Source organism: Ailuropoda melanoleuca, chromosome 4 (assembly GCF_002007445.2).
Source record: "Ailuropoda melanoleuca isolate Jingjing chromosome 4, ASM200744v2, whole genome shotgun sequence".
Classification (NCBI taxonomy): domain Eukaryota; kingdom Metazoa; phylum Chordata; class Mammalia; order Carnivora; family Ursidae; genus Ailuropoda; species Ailuropoda melanoleuca.
In genome coordinates this window covers 105755466-105778346 of record NC_048221.1, presented here as the reverse complement: position 1 = coordinate 105778346, position 22881 = coordinate 105755466, and the positions used below count along the sequence as shown (strand labels likewise).

At 38.0% G+C, this 22881-nt stretch overlaps 1 protein-coding gene across 4 annotated transcripts in view; it reads left to right on the top strand.

The window, feature by feature from the left end:
* Positions 1–22881, top strand: part of IMMT (inner membrane mitochondrial protein) — a 41039-nt gene that overhangs the window by 1025 nt on the left and 17133 nt on the right. Inside the window, exons 2-6 of one of the 4 annotated variants that reach the window (XM_011236481.3) lie at positions 14112–14185; positions 14946–15135; positions 19769–19880; positions 22060–22164; positions 22525–22620. In XM_011236481.3, coding sequence (XP_011234783.1) covers positions 14112–14185; positions 14946–15135; positions 19769–19880; positions 22060–22164; positions 22525–22620 — 577 coding nt within the window. Of the gene's footprint in view, positions 1–14111; positions 14186–14945; positions 15136–19768; positions 19881–22026; positions 22165–22524; positions 22621–22881 lie in introns of all 4 variants that reach the window. The other 3 variants (XM_002928635.4, XM_034659479.1, XM_019809339.2) reach the window with 3 other exon arrangements.

The window sequence follows — 22881 nt, the reverse complement described above, 5'->3', positions numbered from 1 at the left end:
GAGAAATCATAAAAGTCTAGCTTTTTTTTTTTTTCTTCAAGGTTGCTTGTCTCTCCTCTTGTTGCCAGGATAGAAGCAGCCTGTTCTATAGGCAAGTAGGGTCTGTATTAGTTCTTTATTAATGCATAACAAATGTCACAAATTTAGCAGCTTAAAACAACACCCATTTATTATCTTAAACTTTCTAGTTATGAGTGGTCTGGATTCTTTGCTCAGTGTCACACAGGGTTGCAGTCTAGGTGTTGGTGGTGCTGTGGTTCTCATCTGGAGCTCAGAGTCCTCTTCCAAGTTCATTTTGTCAAAATTCAGTCCCTGTTTTCTTGTCTGCTCTCACCTAATTCTCTTAGAGGCTGTTCGAAGTGTCTTGCTCAGAGACATTTCAGTAACGTGGATGTTTGCTTTCTTGCAGGCTACCAGGAGCTTGTTTCTTTGACTTCAGAAGTCTCTCTTTTTTGTTTCTGATCTGTAGACCATCATGTAAAGGGCTTTAAGATTAGGCCGGGCCCACCTGGAAAACCTCCTTTTTTTTTTTTTTTTTAAGATTTTTAAATTTATTTATGTGACAGAGAGACAGCCAGCGAGAGAGGGAACACAGCAGGGGAGTGGGAGAGGAAGAAGCAGGCTCCCAGCGGAGGAGCCTGATGTGGGACTCGATCCCGGAATGCCAGGATCACGCCCTGAGCCGAAGGCAGATGCTCAACGCCTGCGCTACCCAGGCGCCCCATGGAAAACCTCCCTTTTGATTAAACTGGAGCCAACTGATGAGTTACCTGAATTACACCTGCAAAATCCCTTTTGCCTTGTGACCCTAATCATGGGCTGAACAGGGGGCAGAGGTTGTGGGGGCCATCTTAGGATCCCTTCTAATGTAGTACCCAAGTAGGAATAGAAGAATGGGGAAAGTAGAGTTGCCTTTCAGGGCAGAACTGTTGGTTTGTCTTTGGAGCCCTCCTTTCATGGCACACTCTTGTTATGTCTGCCCTCAGGTTGTCATTTTTTTCACTGATGTGTCTTGTCTGCCAAAAAGTCCAAAATTACTTTTTTCCTTGTCTTTATTAAAATGCTTTCTACTTCCTGGGTCCCAATTAGGAAGTTAGAAGAAAACAGATTAAAGCTTAATACTAAAATATGAACCCTTTTTTAGCTTGCATCCACATTTTCTTGTGGTCTCGAAATTGCGATCTTGAAAAATCCATTGGTTTATTCTCCTCAGTCATTCTCTAGCATTTATATTGTTGCTTTGTGAAACACTTTTTGCTATTTTGGCTTATGTAGTATCTAGGGTCCCATTTTACTCTTACCTCTCTTTTCCTTTGTTGAATCTGCTTCTTGTACCTCCAAATTTATCCTCTCTTCCCATTTCTCTCTTCCTTTTTGTTTTAATAAAGATATTTTTTAAGAGCAGTTTTAGCTTTGCAGCAAAATTGAGGGGAAAGTACAGTTGTCCCATTTAAGCTCCTGCCCTCATACATGCATAGCTTCCCCCATTACCAACATCCCCCACCAGAGTGGTACATTTATTACAATGGTGAACTTAAATGGGCATATCATAGTCACCCAAAGCCCATAGCTTACATTGGGGTTCACTTTTGGTGTTGTACATTGTCTGGGTTTGGACAAATGTACAATGACATATTTCAGTCATTATGGTATCCTAATATTTTCACTGCCTTAAAAAATCCTCTGTTCTCTACTTGTCTCTTTCTTTCCTCACCTCCTTGCAACCACTGATCTTTTTATTATCTCCGTAGTTTCGCCTTTCCAAAACATCATTTAGATGGAATCTTAACAGTATGTAGCCTGTTCACGTTGGCTGCTTTCACTTAGTAATGTGCATTTTCTTCCGTGTCTCTTTATGGCTTGATAGCTCGTTTATTTTTTTATTTTTATTATTTTTTTTAAGCATTGAATAATATTCCATTGGATGTACCACAGTTTATTCATTCACCTACAGAGGCATATCTTGGTTGCTTCCAAGTTGTAGCAATTATGAATAAAGCTGTTCTAAACATTCATGTGCAGGCTTTTGTGTGGACATAAGTTTTCAGCTCTTTTGGGTAAATACCAAGGTGCATGATTGCTGTGCTGTTCAGTTTTGTGAGAAACTTCCAAACTGTCTTTCAAAGTGGCTACCATTTTGCATTCTCAGCAGTGATGAATCGGAGTTCTTGTTGTTCCACATCCTCATCATCATTTGGTGTTGTCAGTGTTAGGGACTTTGGCAATTCTTATAGATGTATAGTGATCCCTCATTATTGTCCCATCTTTTTATATACTATTACTTGGGATTATATCAGTTCTCAGAACTTTAATCCCTAAGCAGATGACTCTTTAGCTTCTTTTGAGCTTTGTACTCAAATTTTCTTTTCCTTGTTTGATTTTGTCAACTTTATCCAGAATATTCTATTTGTCAAAATTTTTCCATTCCATCAAACTTCATCTTCTTTAATGTTTTCCTGCTTTTACTATTGCCCTTTTAGAGTCAGCTCTTTATATAGTAGTTAATAAAGTCTTTTCTAAAAGCATACAGATTGCGTTATGCTCTTCATTTGCATCCCATCACATTGAGAATAAAATACAAACTCTTTACCACACCCACCAGGACCTTCATGGTGTGCTCTTAGCCTGTTTCATTTTTCTACTCTGCCTCATTCTGTTTTGGTATCTCTAGCACATACCTCATTGCCTTGTCTTTCTATTTTATTTTATTTTAATCTCATTGCCTTTTCATTTGCTGTTTCTTTTGCCCTGAAGTCTTCCCACACATCTTTGCTTAGCTCACTTACTTCATTCTAATATTTTCTCAAATATCTCCTTCCCTTCAGAGAGGCCTCCCCTATGTAACATAGATCTTTGACCAGTCTCCTCTTCTTGCATCACTCTGGACTTACCCTTACCCTACTTTTACTTTGTAGCTCTCACCACTACCTGACATAATGTATATTTGTTGTCGGTTTGCCACACATTAAAATGTAAGCTCCACAAAGGGACTGTGTCCATATTTTTTATTGCTCTATTTCTAGTATTGATCTTAGTAACTGACTCCTAATAGATGCTCAGTAAATATTTGTGATGTGTTTGAATTAAAAAACGATTTTCTGTTAATTTTTCTTGATCTCCATAAGTGGATGTGATCTCCCTTATGGTCCCATAGGTTTTATTTTGTTTTATTTTATTTTATTTTTTTAGAGAGGGAGGCAGAGAGAGAGGGAGGAAGGGAAAGGGAGGGTAGAGGGAGAGAGAGAGAGAGAGAGAGAGAATCTTAAGCAGGCTCCTGCCCAGCAGGAGCCCGATCTCACAACCCTGAGATCATGACCTGAACTGAAATGACGAGTAGGATGCTTACCTATTGAGCCACTCAGGTGCCCCAAGCCCTAAAGGTTTTAGAACCTCTGATGGTATGTTAGGGTTCTCCAGAGTAACAGAACCAATAGAGTATGTAATAGATAAAAGGATTAATTATATGAATTGGCTTATGCAGTTGTGGAAGCTATCAAGTCCAGTGTCTGCAGTGGAGCTGTGGGGCTTGATATGCAGAGACTCAGGCGGGCCTGTGGTGTGGTTTTAGTTTGAAGGCTGATGACCTACCTGGAGAGCTGATGTGCATTTGCAGAATGAAAACAGTCTGCTGAATTCTCCCCTGTTTGAGGAGGCTCATCTTTTTGTTCTAGTCAGGCCTTCAACTGAGCGAATGAGGATCACCCACATCGTTGAAAGCAATCTGCTTTATTCACTGTTCACTGATTCAAATGTTAATCTCCTCCAGAAACACCCTCCAAGTTGCCATAGAATTAACCATCACAAATGGCATCTGCCTAATTCTTTGTCTGGACTCATCATCCTTAAATTCCTTATGTATAGGTGTTCAACAGAAATGTTCTCTTTTTTGTCCTCGTTCTTTCCAGAAATGTGCTTCAGAACTCAAATTCTTCCTCAGTTTATTTCCCACACTTAACACCATTTGTCTTCGTAGTCCCAGTACTGCCTGCATTACCAGGTCCAACCTTTTTTGAGTTGGGCATTGGGTTTGGAGGGCCTGAGCTTTCAGCCCAGCCCTCTTCTAAGCTATAGATTTGGTAGTGGTCACCTGCATATGCAGAATCTTAACTGTTTATCACTTAAAAACAAGAGAAAGAAGCATTGTTCCTGAGGGTTGACAAGGCCAGTTTGTTTATGGCCAAAGTTTGATAGCAGGGCTAGTTTAGGTTTGAATTTGTGCATGGACATTTTTAGTTGTCATCCTCTGCAATTCTTTTTTTTTTTTTCCATTAGGATTGTAAAGCAGTATGTTATTCAGTAATGTCTGCCAAGCATACATGGTAGAAAGTGCTTTAGTATGTCATGCAGCTTGCTCTTTGCTTTTCCCATGCTAGAATCATTTTTTTTATTATTCCTTATTTTTGTTTCTGTAGGCCAGTGGCTTTCAAACCATTTTGGAATAAATTTCCATCATAACTTAAAGACATGCGAGTGGGAATATATGAGTAATATATATTCACACGTATATGCAGGGAAAACTAAAGAAGTATTAAGTTCCTTCTTTTGCTATATTTAATATCTGCCATTTCCTTGTTGTAACTGAAGGGTACTTTTTCTAAGATACAGAATGTGTCTATACTAATACTGCTTCAGTCCCAAACTTCTTGGATTCTGGATTTTTTTGTGTGATATATTTTTAACCTTAGTTCATGATTCTTTTTTAAAGATTTTATTTATTTGAGAGAGAACACACATGTGTGCGCGTGCACGCATACACACACACACACACAAGCAGCAGGGAGGGACAGAGGGAGAGGATGGGCAGACGCCCCACTAAGCATGGAGCCTGATGTGGGACTTGATCCCAGGACCCTGAGATTATGACCTGAGCCGAAGGCAGACGCTTAACCAACTGAGCCACCCAGGTGGCCCTTATTTCATTATTCTTATAAAATATTTTAAGTTAGCTGTGGAAAAAGTTAAGTTGTCATATACTAACCTGCATTTCAGATTAGAACTGGGCATTACCTTTGGGTGTCTTTTGTTTGGGAGGAGTCCTTAGGACAAAACCCACTAAAACATTGTCAGTTATAGCAACTGGCAAAATCTATAGGGGAAACCTGGAACCTCCAGATGGGGTTCATGTGAGGGGATAATTTATCATAGTCTCTTGTTTCTAGGTTCTAATTCTAATGCTAGAATTTGGTTTCTTTTTGTATGTTTACCTTAGTTTGGAGCTAAGGAATAGATGGTTTGTGCAAGAACTTAATGTGGGAATTGTAGGTTTTATCTTTTTTGTTTTTATTTTAATTTAATTAATTAATTAATTAATTTGTTTTTTAAAGATTTTATTTATTTATTCGACAGAGTTAGAGACAGCCAGCGAGAGAGGGAACACAAGCAGGGGGAGTGGGAGAGGAAGAAGCAGGCTCATAGCGGAGGAGCCTGATGTGGGGCTCGATCCCATAACACCGGGATCACGCCCTGAGCCAAAGGCAGATGCTTAACCGCTGTGCCACCCAGGCGCCCCTAATTTATTTTTTTAAAAGATTTCATTTGCGAGTGAGAGAGTGTGAGCAAGAGCACAAGCGGGGAGAGGGGCAGAGGCATAGGGAGAGGGACAAGCACACTCCCTGCCCTGTAGGGAGACTGTCATGGGGCCAGATCCGAGGACCCCAGGATCATGACCTGAGCTGAAGGCAGATGCTTAACTGACTGAGCCACCCAGGCACCCCTCTGTTTTTGTTTTTAAAAACCATGTTTCTATAGGTTAGAAACAGTACTGCTAACCTTACAACATTTGTTACAAGGTTATATGTCAAGGCAGATTGTTTTGAAACAGTATAGTTTTTTTCTACATGAAAGGTTATTATTAATGAAAAGGAATTCCAGAACTAAGATGTGTGTTAAAGTAGGATATTTCGTTTATATAAATAAAGAGATTAGCTTGGTGTTTAAGAAAGAGAGCTCTAGACGCCTACTTAGATTTGGAAGTGGTCTCTTAGGACTCTACAAGAAAAGATAAATTGGGTTTCATCAAAATTTTAGAATTTTTGTTGATCAGAGGTCACTGAAGTGAGTGAAAAGAATGGGAGAAGATATTTTCAAACTATATACCTGATAAGGATCTAGCATCAGAATATGTAAAGAACTCCTGCAGCTCAACAACAAAAAAGACAGCCCTAATAAAACATGGGCAAAGCACTTGAATAGACATTTACCCAAAGAAGAAATATAAATGATCAAAAACACATGAAAAGATAATAAACATCCATTGGCATTAGGGAAATGCAAATCAGAACCACAATGAAATAGCCACTTTATACTCACTAGGAAGCCTATAATAAAAACAGAAAATAACAGGTGTTAGTGAGGATGTGAAGAAAATGGTACCCTCATACATTGCTGGTGGGAATGTAAAATGGTGCAGAGTTAAACATAGAATTACCATATGACCCTGCAGTTCCACTCCCCCCAAATTGAAAACAGGTGTTGGAACAGAAACTTGCAGAGGAATATAGCACTGGTTACAGTAGCCAAAAGATGGAGACAACCCACATGTCCATCACCTGATGTCTGGATAAACAAAATATGGTATATCCATAGATGAAATATTCCTGTCAGCCTCTAGAGGAAAATACATGATACATATATGATGCATGCTACAACGTGGCTGAATCTTGAAAACATTATACCAAGTGAAAGAAGCCAGGCTCAAAAGGCCACATATCGTATGATTCCATTTGTACCAAATATCCGTAGAGCCAGAAAGTAGATGGTGTTTACAGGGGCAGGGGAGAGGTCAGTGGTACAGGAATTTCCTTTTGGAGTGATGCAGATGTTTTAGAACTAAATAGTGGTGATAGTTGTTGTACAGCGCTGTGGATGTACTAATGTCACTGAATTGTACACTTTAAAATGGTTGAATTTGGAGCGTCTGTGTGGCTCAGTCGGTTAAGCGTCTGCCTTTGGCTCAGGTTATGATCATGGTGTCCTAGGATGGAGCCCCACATGAAGCCCCACATGGAGCCCCACATCGGGCTCCCTGCTCAGTGGGGATCCTGCTTCTCCTTCTCCCTCTGCCTGCCGCTCCTCCTGCTTGTTCTCTCTCTCTTTCTCTGTCAAATAAAGTCTTAAAAAAAATATATATATATATATGTATATATATATAAAAATGGTTGATTTTTATAAAGTGAATTTTACTACAGATAGGGGAAAAAAAACTTGACACCAGGTATTTGCAGATGGCCTGAAATATAGAGACAAAGTTAGATGTTTATATATCTATATATGTATGTATATTATTTATATTTTTTATATATATATGTAAAATTAAAATAACATAAAATGAGACATTTTAAATTTGAAGTGGAGTCTGTTGGCCAAAGATGGGACAATTTTTTTCAAAAGTGTTTAAATTCATGAGTTCATGACGGTACTGTTTCGGTTAGCTATCGCTCCATAAGCCACCTTGAGCTTGGGGTAGAATAATAACTTATTGCTGCCTTGTTCAGGTTTGGGGTTTGCCTGGGCTCAGGTGGGCAGTTTTTGCTCAGTGTCCCTCATGAGGCTGTAGTCAGACAGTGGCTAGGGATAGAGTCACCTCACTTTCATGTCTGGCAGTTGATACTGGCTGCAGCTGACACCTCAGCGGGGACTGTTGGCTAGAACACCTGCATGTGGTGTCTTTGCAGATAGGATGTCTTGGATGCATATGTGGTCCTTGGGGTACGGCTCCATAAGCACATTTCCTTTTAGTCTTGATTAATCACCTGTGAACTAAAGAGACAAGTTATCTCTCCACATGTACCCATCATACAATACAGTGTGACAGGCATTCTAGGCACTCCCATTCTAAAAGGCAGGAAACAAGATAGCACATAGCAGTCACTGTTCATAACATGTAAAATCTCGTTGGGTACATGTTGCTAATTTCTTAATTTGTACTGGTTGGTAATGATTCTTCATAACTCTTGGTTCTACTCTGGGCTCTTGGTTTCATCCCTTGAATTACCCTTCCTTTTTAAAAAAATATAGTTATCTTAACTTGGGTTTCCTGTGGATTTTATTGGGGTTTTCTTCATTAGACAAAAAAAAAGCCACACCTATGAATATCAAGGTAAGCCTTTTACTGTTTTTACTCCCTGTGAGGCTGCTATAAAGTAAAACCCTTAAGATTCTCAGTAGCCCTGTTTAACAAAAAGACTATGGGAAGTGCACCCTTAGGATCCCCAAGGGGCCTTTTCTCTGTGTGAAAAGATTCTGTGAGGAGCACCTCAGAACTTTGAGGTCTTAAAGGGTTTTTGCCAACTGGAGAGGTTGAGAATGAGAAAAAGTTTTATTTTTTAGCCTATAAAGTCCTGGCTCCTTAATATTTCTTTTAAATTGTGCTTGAAAACTAGACAGGTCTTTTGGTTTGTTTGTTTTGAAGCTCATTTTTACCATTATACTCTGCTCAAAGAAACTAGTTGGCACTTCTGCGCCTTCTGCTTGGAGCTCTCTCTTAGCTAAATCCATCAGTTCATTAGGTACAGCTTCTGATTTTCTATTTGCCATGACTTACCACAGGTGGTGGTTTTGACAGACTTTTGACACTACCTAACAAGGATCCCTTTTTTCCTCCAGGTTTCCAAAAACATTTTTCTCACTTTTCTTAAGCCCTTACCAAAACTGTCTGTGGAGGCCATAAGGCTTCTGCGAAGCCCTTCCAACTTTAACCTTCCACCCCATGTGCTTTATGTTTTATTGCAGCAACCCCTTACTTCTAGATAAAAATATCTGTTTGGTTATAGCTATTTAACAGATCACCCCAACTTTTTGGTATTACATAACAGCATCATTACTTATTATCTTATAGTAATAAATAACATTTATTGTATAGGTAAAAATTATATAAATGAAAACATTTATTATATAAGTAACATAAACATCTCTTGGGTCTCAGGATTTCTGGACTCTGTTAGGAGGTTCTTGAGGTCTCATGAAGTTGCAAGGTTCTGTGGAAAATGGCAAGGTTCTGGAAAACCAGGTGGGATAGGAAACGTAACAGTTTTTAGAAAATACAATTTGTCACAATTAATAAATGAAAAAATCCACAATAGGCTATTATCAGAGGATAAGTGGATAAAAGGATAAAAAGAAGCATTTATCCTGCTTTTCCTGTATGAACTGTACTTTGGGTAACCAAATTGTAGGTGAGGGGAAACATCTCTTTCTAAGATATGTCAAGTAATAAATGAAAAATAATAGAATTACCACCTTCTACAACTTCCAATAAATTAATGGGTCTAGACATTGTACATCAGTGCTATTGATAACATCATAAAAAGAGAGGCAACCAGAAATCGTGTGCCTTCTAATGAGAGAACACAACACCACCTAAAGTTTCGCCAGAGAGAATAAACCTGAGTTTGAGCAGGTGTCTGGATCTACCTCTGGTTTGCAGGAAATACAGAAGGCAGGATTGTGTTATATTCCTTGGACAAAATCCAGTCTGTGGAAAATTCTACAGGCCAAGCAACCTAGCAACCTAGGTTCTTCAACAAATTAATTATTAGAGGGAAAACCTATAGAATAAAAGAGACTTAGAAGATATCTTTTTTTTTTTTTTTTAGGTAAAACTACAGTATGGTGTCTAGGGACTCATACTTGGGTGATAAAACCATAAAAATCCATAAATTTTCTGACTTTTAAAACTACTTAGGGTATTAAATGCTACGTGGAATATGAGAGTAGGCTAATGAATAGGATACTTAAATTTTTAAAAATCAAGAGCCACTGGTTTAAATAAAAATCCTATAAATTTGAGTCATGATACAATCCTCATTTCTACTTTTTTCTCATACAGAAGTGGGAAACTTTACTGCTCTCAGTTTTGGGCCATGAAAGATACTTTGATTTTTTTTCCACATTTTATCACTTCTTAAATCAGGGTTCATCTTTTTTTTTTTTTTTAGATTTTATTTATTTGAGGGAGCACAAGATTGAGCATGAGGGGGGTGGGAGAAGGGCAGAGGGAAAGGAAGAAGCAGACTCCCCATTGAGCAGGGAGCCTGACTCGGGGCTATATCACAGGACTCTGAGATCATGACCCTAGCCTAAGGCAGATGCTTAACTGACTGAGCCACCCAGGTGCCCCCAGAGTGCATCTTATAATTGATGGTGTGTTGTTTAATTGAAAACATTTTGCTAGCTTAGCTTTCAGTGGGGAAAAAAAAGGAATAACCAGAAAAATTTTGAAAAATAATAGTACTCAAAGAGAGGACAAGCTCTACCAGATTAAAAGCTAATTCTAAGATGCAGTGGTTAAAACATTGTAGTATTAGTGTAGATCAGTGGAACAAAGTAGGAAATCTAAATGCATTGAGACATTTGGTGTATTTTAAAGGTGGCATTTCAAGTCATTGGAAAAAATTGTTCAGTCTGTGATTTAGAGATAACTGAATAGATTTTGGAAAAAAATAAAGTTGAATCTGTACCTTACACTAATTTCAAAGATTTATATCTTAAAAAAATGAAACTATAATAGTAGAAGAAACATGGAAGAATTATCTTATAATCTGAGGGTGGCTTTCTAAGAATTTGAGAAAACCCAGAAGCCATATAAGTTTGACAGTTTTGACTACATAAAAGTAATTTTTTGCATGAACAAAGATAAAAAGCAGATCACAAACTGAATGAAAACATTTGCGATTAGCAGACACATGGCTAATTTCTCTTTGTATATAAAGAGAAAAGAATATGAAGATCAGTCTTAATTAAAAGTGGTCAAAACAGAGAAAGACAAATACCATATGATTTCACTTGTGTGTGGAATCTAAAAAACAAATGAATAAACAGTAGAGTCAGACCTGTAATACAGACAATGAACTAAAGGGAGGAGGGAAGGGAAGGGCAAAATGGGTGAAGGGGAGTGGGAGGTGGTACAGGCTTCCAGTTATGGAATGATTAAGTCACAGGAAGAAAAGGTACAGTATAGGGAATATAGTCATTGATATTGTAATAATGTTGTATGGTGACAGATTGTAGTTTCACTTGGAGTGAGCATAGCATGACAGAGTTTTTGAATTGCTAGGTATACGTGAAACTAATGTAACATTGTGTGTCACCTATACTCAAAAAAAAGTGAAACTGGGTGTAGGGAAACATTAACTAAACAGTTTCCTCCCCCCAGTGGAATTTGGCTTTTATTTTTATTCTTTTTTTTAATTATTATTAACATATAATGTATTATTTGTTTCAGGGCATTCACTAAACAGTTTTATTTTATTAATTATGGAGGTGGGGCACAACCAGGGGCAGCGGCAGGCAGAGGGAGAAGCAGGCTCCCTGCTGAGCATGGAGCCCGATGTGGGATGTGGGACTCCATCCCAGGACCCTGGGATCAGGACCTGAGCTAAAGGCAGACGCTTAACCAACTGAGCCACCTAGGCATACTTTTATTTTATTTTAGGAAAAAAGTTCATGTGAACAGCAATAATAAAAATAAAAAGATAATAAAAGTGGTCAAAGGATATGCTCTGGTCATTCATACAAAAGGAAATAGCATCGTAAATACATGAAAAGATATTCAGTCATAATAAAGGAAATTGTGATGAAAGCTGTACTAAATGTGTTTGTTCGGCAGGCTGTGAGAGAACATACTCTCATATTACTAGAAGACATTTTGGCTACTTTGGCAATATTTATCAACATTGCAAATTTTACTTTAAGAATTGATCCAAAATGATGTATATTTCCCAGGCAGCATTATTTATTATAACAAAAATGTAGACTAAACCTCACTGTCCATCAAAAGGGGGCTGGTTAAGTACGTGAAATAACATCCATACAGTGGAATAATGAATCTCCGTAAAACCCACTAGGAAGAGTTCACTTACTGATATAGAAGGATCACAAATACATATTGTTGAAGGGACTTCAGTTCAGAACTGGGTGTATATTATGGTATTTGTGTTAAGGGGGTGTTTTGGGAATTCTCTCACAAAATATCTCTGGATATACAAGAAACTGATATAGCATTAGTTGCTTATGGAGAGGGGATCTGAGTGGTTGGGGGACAAAGTTGTGAGGGAGACCACTATATGCAACTAAATCTTTTGAATTTTGATTTTTAAATTTTATGTTTTAATTTTCTTAATACTGGGAACTATAAACTTATGGTCACATCAGATATATTCTGTCAAGAGAGGGAAGAGGGTGAAGATAAGAGAAAGCAGAAGATGGGGAAAAAAAACAGGTTAAAAAATAAATACTGACATAAAATAAGGTATTCTTGAGTTCTAGCGTTAATTTGGTTTTGTACTTCCCAGACTCAGTTTTCCACTGTTAGGTTTGCTGCTTGATATTCCAGTTAGCTGATTATCCACCGTGAACAGTGTCTTAATTTTTGACTTGAATACTTTGTACCTTTGAAAGTATAGAATCTTAAATACAACTTTAATGGTTTCCTAATACTTCTTTTCTAAATCAACAAAATGGAGTTGTTGACATATAAAATGATGCAGTTCTGTTTAAAATGTCATATAACCCTCTTCACAGAACAGTAGGAAAACGTGCTTTTCTGTTAAATGCAGTTGAGAGATGTTGAGAATTCAGCACGTAAGATAGTAATCACAATGCTTTTAAAATACCAACTATAGCTTCTTTACATACTGTAAAACATCTAGCTTGTTGTCTTATGCTTTTTTCCCCAACATCTAGCTTGTTGTCTTAATGCTTTTTTTCCTAAAACATCTAGGTTGTTGTCTTATGCTTTTTTTCCTAAATGTGTTAAGATATTAAGGTTTACCTTTAGGCTTAGAGCATAAATTGCAACTGTAATTCTAGAGTAATTTTATGTGGCCTTTGATTATATGATCTAGTTTCTCTGAATTTAAGATATTTCTAAAAGGCAATTGTGTTTTTCTCATATTCTTATATGCAGTTTCATCAAGGAACCCAGAGAATGCATTTTTTCCCCCTTGCCTTGTTGCAGTTTGATTTTCTACTTGGTATAAAGAAACATGATAGTGATGGCAATAAATTTGAAATTTCAGATTGATTGCTGTGAATGATTTTAAATTTATCAAAAGCTTCCCCAATAGTATTTTGATAGGTGTTCATTTGTTTTATTTCAGGGATTCACGTACTGTTAAGAAACATTTGCATTTATGTGCTTTACTTTGATTAAAACAAATTTCAAAGTGTTTGATCATTTGCTTTTGAGTAAAGATAGACTAGTTTCTTGGAAGTATTTACTTGAGCGTTTATAACGTTACAATTTTCTTAGAATTTTTGACTTTTAGTGGCGCCTGGGTGGCTCACTCGTTAAGTGTCTTGCTTTCAGCTCAGGTCATGATCTCAGGACCCTAGGATAGAGCCTGGCATCAGGCTCTCTGCTCAGCAGGGGTCTGCTTCTTCCTCTGCCTCCTCCCCCCTACTCATGCTCTCTCTCTCTCTTTCAGATAAATAAAATCTTTAAAAAATTTTTTTTGACTTTAAGGCAAACCAAGATGAACTTTTATTACATTTTTAAAAAAATTTTATCCCAGGACCCTGAGATCATGTCCTGAGCTGAATGCAGCCACTTAACTGACTGAGCCACTCAGGTGCCCCCTAAGATGAACTTTAGATTTAAATGACTGCCTCTAGGAAATGTCTGGCCCCATAATTATCTTACAGATGGGAAATTTGGTTTTCTAGATAAGTTAAACTAAGATTGGATCTCTCCCGAGTGGATTCATATACATTCTACAATGCAGTGTTCTCTATGGGTGATTTTTCAGATGTCTAAATTAAGCTTACTAAGTAAAAACAGATATTTTATACTATTTTATTTTTCTTGCCAATTAAGAAAGCATATGGCAAATTCCAGTTGTATCCAAGAAATAATGTAGTGTATATAACACTTAAAAGTGCTAATTGATCATAATCTGATAATCATTTTTTTAATCTTAAAAATAATCTTACGTGAGCCTTGGGGTACTGTTGTTAAGGGTCTGTAAGAATGTTTCATGGTAAATTGATTTCTGAAAATAAAATAATTTTTTAACAAAGACATGTGTAATAAAAATACTACATCTGAGTTACCACCCTAAAAGCTTTCCAGATTCCTTCTCCATTGGTTGTGATGTTTTCTCCTTCCTCTCTAGAGTTGTCTCTGTGGGAAATTTGTCCTCCGTCCATTACGACCATGCCGTAGATACTCAACTTCAGGTGGTTCTAGGTATGTGGTGTGTCTCCTTGTAAAGGAGCTTTTAACTGTATGTAAAGAGATGTGTGTGTATCTGTTCCCATGAATATGGGAATAGTTGCTTAAAATCTTTTTTGTTAAGGGATACATACACTGGAGCTTTGCTGTAATTTTGGAGCATTATTTATTTGTAGGTGAAAATTTGTTTTGACGCTCCTTTTGATTCTTTTGTAGTTGGATGGCATCCAAGGTAGACAGCCTCCCTCCCCCATGTGCTGTCTTCCATTCTGTGACTAATAGATTTATATCCAGAGCTCAGCATATTGTAATTTTAAAAGTATTTGTTTTACATGATATTTGTATTTTTGTATTGTCTTTCTTTTGTAAAGGGTTTATTTATAGAAATGTCTTATTAAGGGGAGAGGAGCTTTAAAAGTGATATTTCCTTTTTTGGATTCAGAGGAAATCTCATGATTGTGAACATCTTGAATTTTTTTTTAACACCTTGAATTTTAACTGTTACAGGGTAGATACTTCATTCTTCCTATTCTAGATATTACTGTACTTAAAAAATGTAGTCATCCATAAGTAAATGTTACTTTCTATTGTAGACATGTTTTAAAACAAATCAAGGAAAGGTAATATGCAGCTGTAGTAATGAACTTGGCTGCCGTGATCTGAATCAGCAGTAGACGGGTAGAGGTTAGGGGTCTCTGAGACTCTTAAATTGGTCTAAGAAGTAGGTATGGGAGAGCCAAGAAATAAAAATGTGTTTCCTGTTTCTTTCACTTAGGTTGTCCCCTGGCAAAATTGCTGGAGCTGGCCTTTTGTTTGTTGGTGGAGGTATCGGTGGCACTATCCTGTATGCCAAATGGGATTCCCATTTCCGGGAAAGTGTAGAGAAAACCATACCTTACTCAGACAAACTCTTTGAGATGGTTCTTGGTTCCCCACCTTATCCTGTTCCATTGCCAAAGAAGCCGGTAAGAGTTTTAAACAATATTTCAGTTTATCTTATGGAATACTTGTAAAAGCAGGTTGTTTTCATCTTGAAAATATCTTATAATTCAGTAGAATTTGCCAGATGTGTGTTTACTAGTTTCCTTTAACATTAATTTGTAGAGTTGGATTTTTATCCCTTCTAAATGGAAGAGGCTTCTTGGGCAGAGGTAACTGTGGTGGTCCTGTGGACAGAGGGTGGGCTGTGACAGCCTACACTGCTGCAGCTATCGAGCTCTGACTTCCAATACTAAAAACATAAACATAGGATGGTCATGACACAGAACCCAAGGGGTTATAGTTAGTTGTGGCTCTTTTTAGTCCACAAAACAACGAGTCACAGAATTTTCAGCTACTTGCTGCTTGGTTGACAGGAATACCTTCTGGTATTTCTGGAACTTTGTACATATTCAAAGTTTGAACCTTCTCCTTCCCCCCCGGGCTTAAATTTTTTTTATTTTTTAAAGATTTTATTTATTTATTTGACAGAGAGACAGCCAGCGAGAGAGGGAACACAAGCAGGGGGAGTGAGAGAGGAAGAAGCAGGCTCCCAGCGGAGGAGGGAGCCTGATATGGGGCTCCATCCCAGGACCCTGGGATCCTGCCCTGGGCCTAAGGCAGATGCTTAACAACTGAGCCACCCAGGTGTCCTGGGCTTAAAAATTTTTTAAACATCTGAAATAATTGTTCATTCAAACAACGTCTTGAAAAAAAGTTTACAAAAGAGATCATGGATTTTTGCTGATTTGGTCTTGGGTATTTCTTATGTTGTGAGGCTAGACATGGCTGATCAGTATTTTCTTAGAAATTGGGTGGACTTATGTTCTTTATTATCTAGCACAGTCTAGAGGTCAGTGCTGTAACAGCGTTAATACTTGGAAAAGCAAGTGTCCTCTGACGTCTGCCTCTGACCCTGTCATGCTTTTTCAAAATAGTCTTCCACATCATTTATTCTTCCATATGAACTTTAAAATTTCTGTGCTGGCCAAGAGAGACAGTTTTGCAGCTTCAGTAGTCAAGGAACAGAATTCTGTGATTAATTCTAAAATCTTGGGTCTGTTTTAACCTACATGACCCAAGAGAAATCGCTGAGAGCAATTCTAGGAGCATAGAGTAAGGCTGAACAGTTGAGAGTAGTGTTCTGTTCTTGCTTGACATGACTTCAAGTGTCATTCTTTGTAGATTACTTGTTTAACTCTCTTCGAGAGTCATGGCCTCTTCTCATTCCACTTTAGCTGTCCTGCTGAACATTTCCACTTGGATTACCTGGCAGGTCCATATGGCACTATCTCAGAAGTTACACTCTTCCTGATGTGCTTTTTTGTGTTAACAGATAGTACCATGCTGTCGCATAGGTAGGTTAGAATTCTTAGGTTCATCTTCATAGTTGCCTATATTTTGTTAGCTATCATATCTTGTTTAATCTCTGATATTTATCTTTTTCTTGGATTATAACTGTCATCCCATTTCTGACCTTTATCACTTCATATCCAAACTAGACCTGTTTTTTCCTGCCTCCCAAGACTTTCCTCCCAGTATCCACCCCTGAGATCTCTCCTCCTACCATAATCTAGGTCTTTCTCATATTAATACCAGAGAATCTTCTAAAATAAGTGCTATTATATTTTTGTATTTTCATGATATCACTTATCAGTAACTTTTATATATTTATCATCAATTGAAAGAAGACTGCAGAATGTACAAACTAGAGAGACTGTAGACATTGTTTCATGTTCTAAATAAGGACAGTAAAGCCAGGTGTGGTTAAAAGTTAGCCTAGGAGGTAGCCATTTGTTCCTTTATTCTGTAGTTTATGGTTTTTGCTGGTTTTTCGGTTGACATTTAACACACTTGGCAGTCTGGCTCTTATTTACCTTTCCAGCCTTATCTTTGAATGGTCCTGCACATAAATCCTTAACTTCATGCCAGTTTACCTTACAAATAAGCCTTGTTCTTTCCATTCATTTATTCAGCAAATGTCGATCAAGTGATTTTTATATACCAGACAGTGTTTCAAGGGCCTTAAAGCAGAGAGCTAAACAGAGATCACTTCTACTTGCACGACTTTTCCCTCGGTGGGCTCGTACCCAGAGTGGCTTCCTTTCTTTTGCCTACTAATGTTCTCTTCAAGACCTACATCCTTCACTACATACACCATAGTGTATTTTCTCACCTCTGAATTACAGTAGGAGTTAATGTTTTTATTTTTAAATTTTTGCCATTTATTCATTCTCTGCTCTTGTGCATTGTTACCAGCTTGTTGGTTTTAGAATCGATGTATTTTATTTCATGATAATCCTTTTGGTGTCAGATGATTATTTATGCATAGATAATAAATATTGAGAGAAGACAAACTTAAGATCTTTTTGATGGACATGGACTAAGACCTGCCTAAATGGAGACAAGTATTATGTTCCTGGATAGGATTTAATATCCTAAAAATGTCATTTTTCTCAAATATATGCATTTCTCTCAAATTTCCCTTTAATTTGTATGTATTTGACAGAAATGACATTTGTGTACACACACATACACACACCATATACACATATACCTAAAAAGAATTCTAATGGATTTTTTTAGAGGTTGAAGAATCAGATAAGATGATTTTAAAATTCACATGGAAGGATAAATAATGTACTAAACTAGCCAAGAACATTTCAAAACAGTATTGAGTTGGGGAGGGGTCAGTGGACACTTGCTTTTCCAGGTAATTGACTTTGTCATAATCCTACTTTAATAGAACAATAAGGTTTTGGGACAGGATTAGAAATTAGAGGAATAGAACAACTTTGTCTAGGAAAGCAGGTCTTATTTATACACAGACACACATACACGCACATTTCTTGTGAGAGTATGAGTTACTAGAACCTTATGTGAAAGCCGATCTGTCAATAGCTGCTAAAAATATATAACCTCTTTGAGCCGGCACTTCCTCTTTTGGCAAACTATCCTACAGATACCACACTACAGTGCTTTTCAGTTACATGGACAAGGATTTTTTTTTTTTTTTTAAGATTTTATTTATTTGACAGAGAGAGACACAGTGAGAGAGGGAACACAAAGCAGGGGGAGTGGGAGAGGGAGAAGCAGGCTTCCCGCTGAGCAGGGAGCCTGATGCGGGGCTCGATCCCAGGACCCTGGGATCATGACCTGACCCAAAGGCAGATGCTTAACGACTGAGCCACCCAGGCACCCCGGATTTTTTTTTTTTTTTTAAGATTTTATTTATTTGTCAGAGAGCTAGAGAGAGCACACACAACAAGTAGGGGGAGCGGCAGGCAGAGGGAGAAACAGGCTCCCCACTGAGCAAGGAGCTTAATGGAGGGCTCGATCCCATGACCCTGAGACCATGACCTGAGCTGAAGGCAGATGCTTAACTGACTGAGCCACTCAGGTGCCCTGGACAAGGATGTTTAATGACAAACCAGGAAACAGCTTGAATGTCCAAAAATAGAATGATTGACAAAATTGTGGGGTTTGCAGATACATTAAGTTATGCAATTAAATTAGGATGCTGTGTAACTAAAAATAAAAATAATTTCTTAACCTGGAATAGAATGTCCATGATAGATTATTAAATGAAAACAAAACCAAGAACTGAGTTACATGGTAATTTGTATAATATAACACTATTTTGGTTTGTTTAAAAAAATGAAAAATTGTATATGTATGTATACCTGAGCTTATGCTCAGGGGCGGAAGGATAGATTTCAGACTATTGGCAGTGGCTACCTGCAAGTGCTGGAAGGGAAGAAGAGCAGTCAAGAGGCAAAATAAAACCATTAATATGTCTTGATATTATTTTGCTTGTTAATAGTGAGCATATATTTCATGATTTAAATGATAAAATTTTACTAAAAGAAAATGCATGTCTTTCTAATTTCTGGTAGTGACAAAGTTCAGAACTATTTCTATTGTATTTGAGTAGTCTTTGAGATATCTGAATCCCATTGCCAAGTTCTGGCAAAAGAAAAAAAAATGGGACATCACAGGTGGTAAATGAAAATGTTTCTGTTACTCAGTAATTTTTGCCAGCACATCATATGGCAGTCCTGTTAATGAACAGGGTCTTAAACTTGGAAGCAGATGGCAACTGAGAAAAAGAAACTCACGCATTACAATAGGATTGTGTTTTTTAGTGTGCAGTTGTATGAATCTGGGAGATTAAAGAAAAATAACATTCAGTTTTACTCAGAGCCTCTGAAAATTATTTGTTTCTAACTGAATGTATACACAAGGCAACAAAACTTGATTTAGAAAGCAAATGGAAATGGTCTTTTCGGTGTTGTATATATTAAAAAAAATGGTGTTTACAGGGAAGGCTCTGCATCATCTACTTTATTATTTATGAGTTGCTCTAAGAGAAGCCTTTGTTACTATGAAATTTGGGCCAGTCACAAAGTTTCTGGGATGCATTTTTCTAAAATGAAGACTTCTCTTACCTTACTGTGGTTTAATAAGATACATAATATTGTGAAGTGTTAACTTTATATGAAAAACCTGATATACTTGACTTTTGAAATAATACAAGTTACTGTATGCTGCCTTTTTTAAAAAAAAAAAACCAAAAAACCAGTATTATATCTGAAATGTTACATGTTTTTTATTTCCAAGATTCAGTCTGGTCCACTAAAAATCTCTAGTGTATCAGAGGTAATGAAAGAATCTAAACAGCCTGCCTCACAACTCCAAAAACAGAAGGGAGACACTCCAGCTTCAACAACAGGTACCTATACTTAGAATTAGCTTTTAAAAAATTATAGGTAAATGAATTGTTGTAATATATTTATATCCAGGGTCAAGAGGGGGCTCCTACCCCATGAAGCACTCTTCTGGTCCCTAGTTCTCACCAGGGAAGGAGTGTTTACACCTATCATTTGACACTCATTTCAGGAGTTGAGTGGGATATGGAATTGGACTTTATTGTGAATAGCTACTGAGTGAGGATAATGGCAAGAATTGTCTTACCGCTAACACTTTTTCTTTATATTTTCTCCCTCTGACTCCTAGCCTTTCTCCTCGCCTCTTAGAGATCTAGCTGTGGTCTGGGGAATTTTTTTCCCCATTCATGGTTTGCCAGTAATTGTTTTTTTTTTTTTTTTAAGATTTTATTCATTTATTTGACAGAGAGAGAGACAGCCAGCGAGAGAGGGAACACAAGCAGGGGGAGTGGGAGAGGAAGAAGCAGGCTCATAGCAGGGGAGCCTGATTTGGGGCTCGATCCCAGAACGCCGGGATCACGCCCTGAGCTGAAGGCAGACGCTTTAACCGCTGTGCCACCCAGGCATCCCGGTTTGCTAGTAATTCTATCCCAATTTATGGCACTTATCTAACTCTAACCTACTCAGTAAACATTTCGACTTCTGTGTTTCTCCTTAGTCACTTCTGTCGTTGATTAAATCTCTAGACTTTGTTTCAGCAGATATTCACTGATTGTCTACTATGTGCCAAACATTCTTCTAGGCACTGGTGCTGTAGCAGTGAACAAAATCGTAAAAACAAACACAAACTACAAATATTTCTTAGTGGGATAAGGGTAGGAAGATCATGTATAAATATATGTAAAGTGTATAGGATGTGTTGGGGGGAATATTGCAATTTAAAATGGAGTGGGTAAGGAAGGTTTCACCTGGAAGATGTCATTTGAGCAAAGACTAGAAAGCAATGAGGGATTAAGGCATGTATAAAAGGCTGGTGGGGAGAAAAGCATCCCAAGCAGAGGGATTAGCTAGTGCTAAGGCTTGGTATATTTAACTAGTAAGGAGCACGTGGAGCTGGGGTGAAAGAAGAACAGTAGAAAATGAGGTCGAGAGGAAGCAGGAAGCCTGTGTGTGTGGCCGTCTTTGGAGCCGTTACAAGCATTTATAATGTTAATAAGCTTCATATTCTGAATGGGGTAGGAAGGTGTTAGGAGGGTTCTGAGCCAAGGGATCAATATCTGACTTTTTTTTTTTTTAAGATTTTATTTATTCATTGGACAGAGATAGAGACAGCCAGCGAGAGAGGAAACACAATCAGGGGGAGTGGGAGAGGAAGAAGCAGGCTCATAGCGGAAGAGCCTGATGTGGGGCTCGATCTCAGAACGCCGGGATCACACCCTGAGCCAAAGGCAGGCGCTTAACCGCTGTGCCACCCAGGCGCCCCAGTATCTGACTTTTATTTTAATAAAATCAGTGGCTCTTGTGGAGAGTAGATAAAGGGACCAAGAGAAGAGCAGGGAGACCAGTTAATAGGCCTTGCAGTAATCCAGCTTCATCTCTTAAATGGGACTTCAGTTTAAGTTTTTTACTCTATTATGTTCTTTTTTTCTCCTCTATTTTACCTCTAGAATTACTCATTTTCTTTTCCAGCACTTCTTTATAAGCTCTTGGTTTTCTTCAGCCTTCCTTTCCTCTTTTGTGTTTAAAACTGTCATACTGTTCTTGCTTACATGTCTTTTTTCATCTCTACACTGTTCAAAGCAGTTAAAACATATCTTTCACTTACTTTGTCTTGTTTACCTTCTTCATTACAGGCCCCTTTTTCCTTTGTTACTACTTTTCCATATTAGGTAAATGTTATGCCCACTTCTCATACATTAAGATTTAATACCATTTAGTACTGTTACCAGAACGACTATCCGAGAATGGTGGTGCTTAAAATGCAAGTGGGTGCTGACGAGACTCCTTTCTCTTTTGCATTTCCCACCATTGTCCATCTTGCGTGGGTGTGGGACAGGGCCATAGTGTCTCTGCGTGTTTGAGTAGTGGCAGAACGTGCGTTTGTGTCTGTCAGGAGTCAGATCTGAAGTGGGTGCTAGTTGTAGTCGATAACTGTGTGCTTCTGTGTGAACCCGGGAAACTCTAAATACCATGAGTAATGTATATTTGTAGGACCTACAGAGGCAGCTCAAATTATTTCTGCAGCAGGTGATACACCGTCAGTCCCAGCCCCTGCGGTTCAGCATGAGGAGTCTGTAAAAACCGAGCACCCTGGAATTGGCGAAGGGCAGCCTAAGCCTGCAGCTTCAGGTAGTTATTTATGTTTGTGGCTTTATAAACGACTTGCTCAGCAGAACTGTTGAATGCCTAGGCAACCTCTAGACAGTATGCAAGTACCCACTTACACTGGTTTTATTTGCAGACTTGCTTAGGGAATTTTTTTAAATTTCAGAGTCTGAATAAATCTCTGAAAGCAAGAGGTTTAAGAGCTGATCCCTTATTTCTTCATGTTGGAATCATTGACTGATGATGTGGTTTTAGAATCCTAATGACAAAAATGTCTTCAGTTGATACAGCTGGCAAGTACAAATGATGGTGTTTTTATATCCCTCTGAGCTATTGAAATTCTGTGCTGAAATTTGATTTCCTCTTATTTACTTTTGCTGCAAGAGGAAGCATCCTCAACTTCTGTACGGGAGCGACCGCCCGAAGAAGTTGCAGCTCGCCTTGCACAACAGGAAAAGCAAGAACAAGTTAAGATTGAGTGTATGTAAACCAGACGGCTTCTTAAGCACTTTGGGTCATCTCCATCAGTTGCTGTCTTCTTCAGCCATCAGCACACATTTCTCATCCATCAGCTAGTTTGGTTTCTTTAGTGGCATTTGTTTATGTACCACCTTTATTTCATCATTTGTATTCTTTCCGTTTAAACTTCTTTTACCTGGGTAACAAAGGCTATTCTTACTGTACAGTTGGAGAAAATTGTGAATAATACTTGTACTTGATCCATTTGTGTTTATTAGGGTT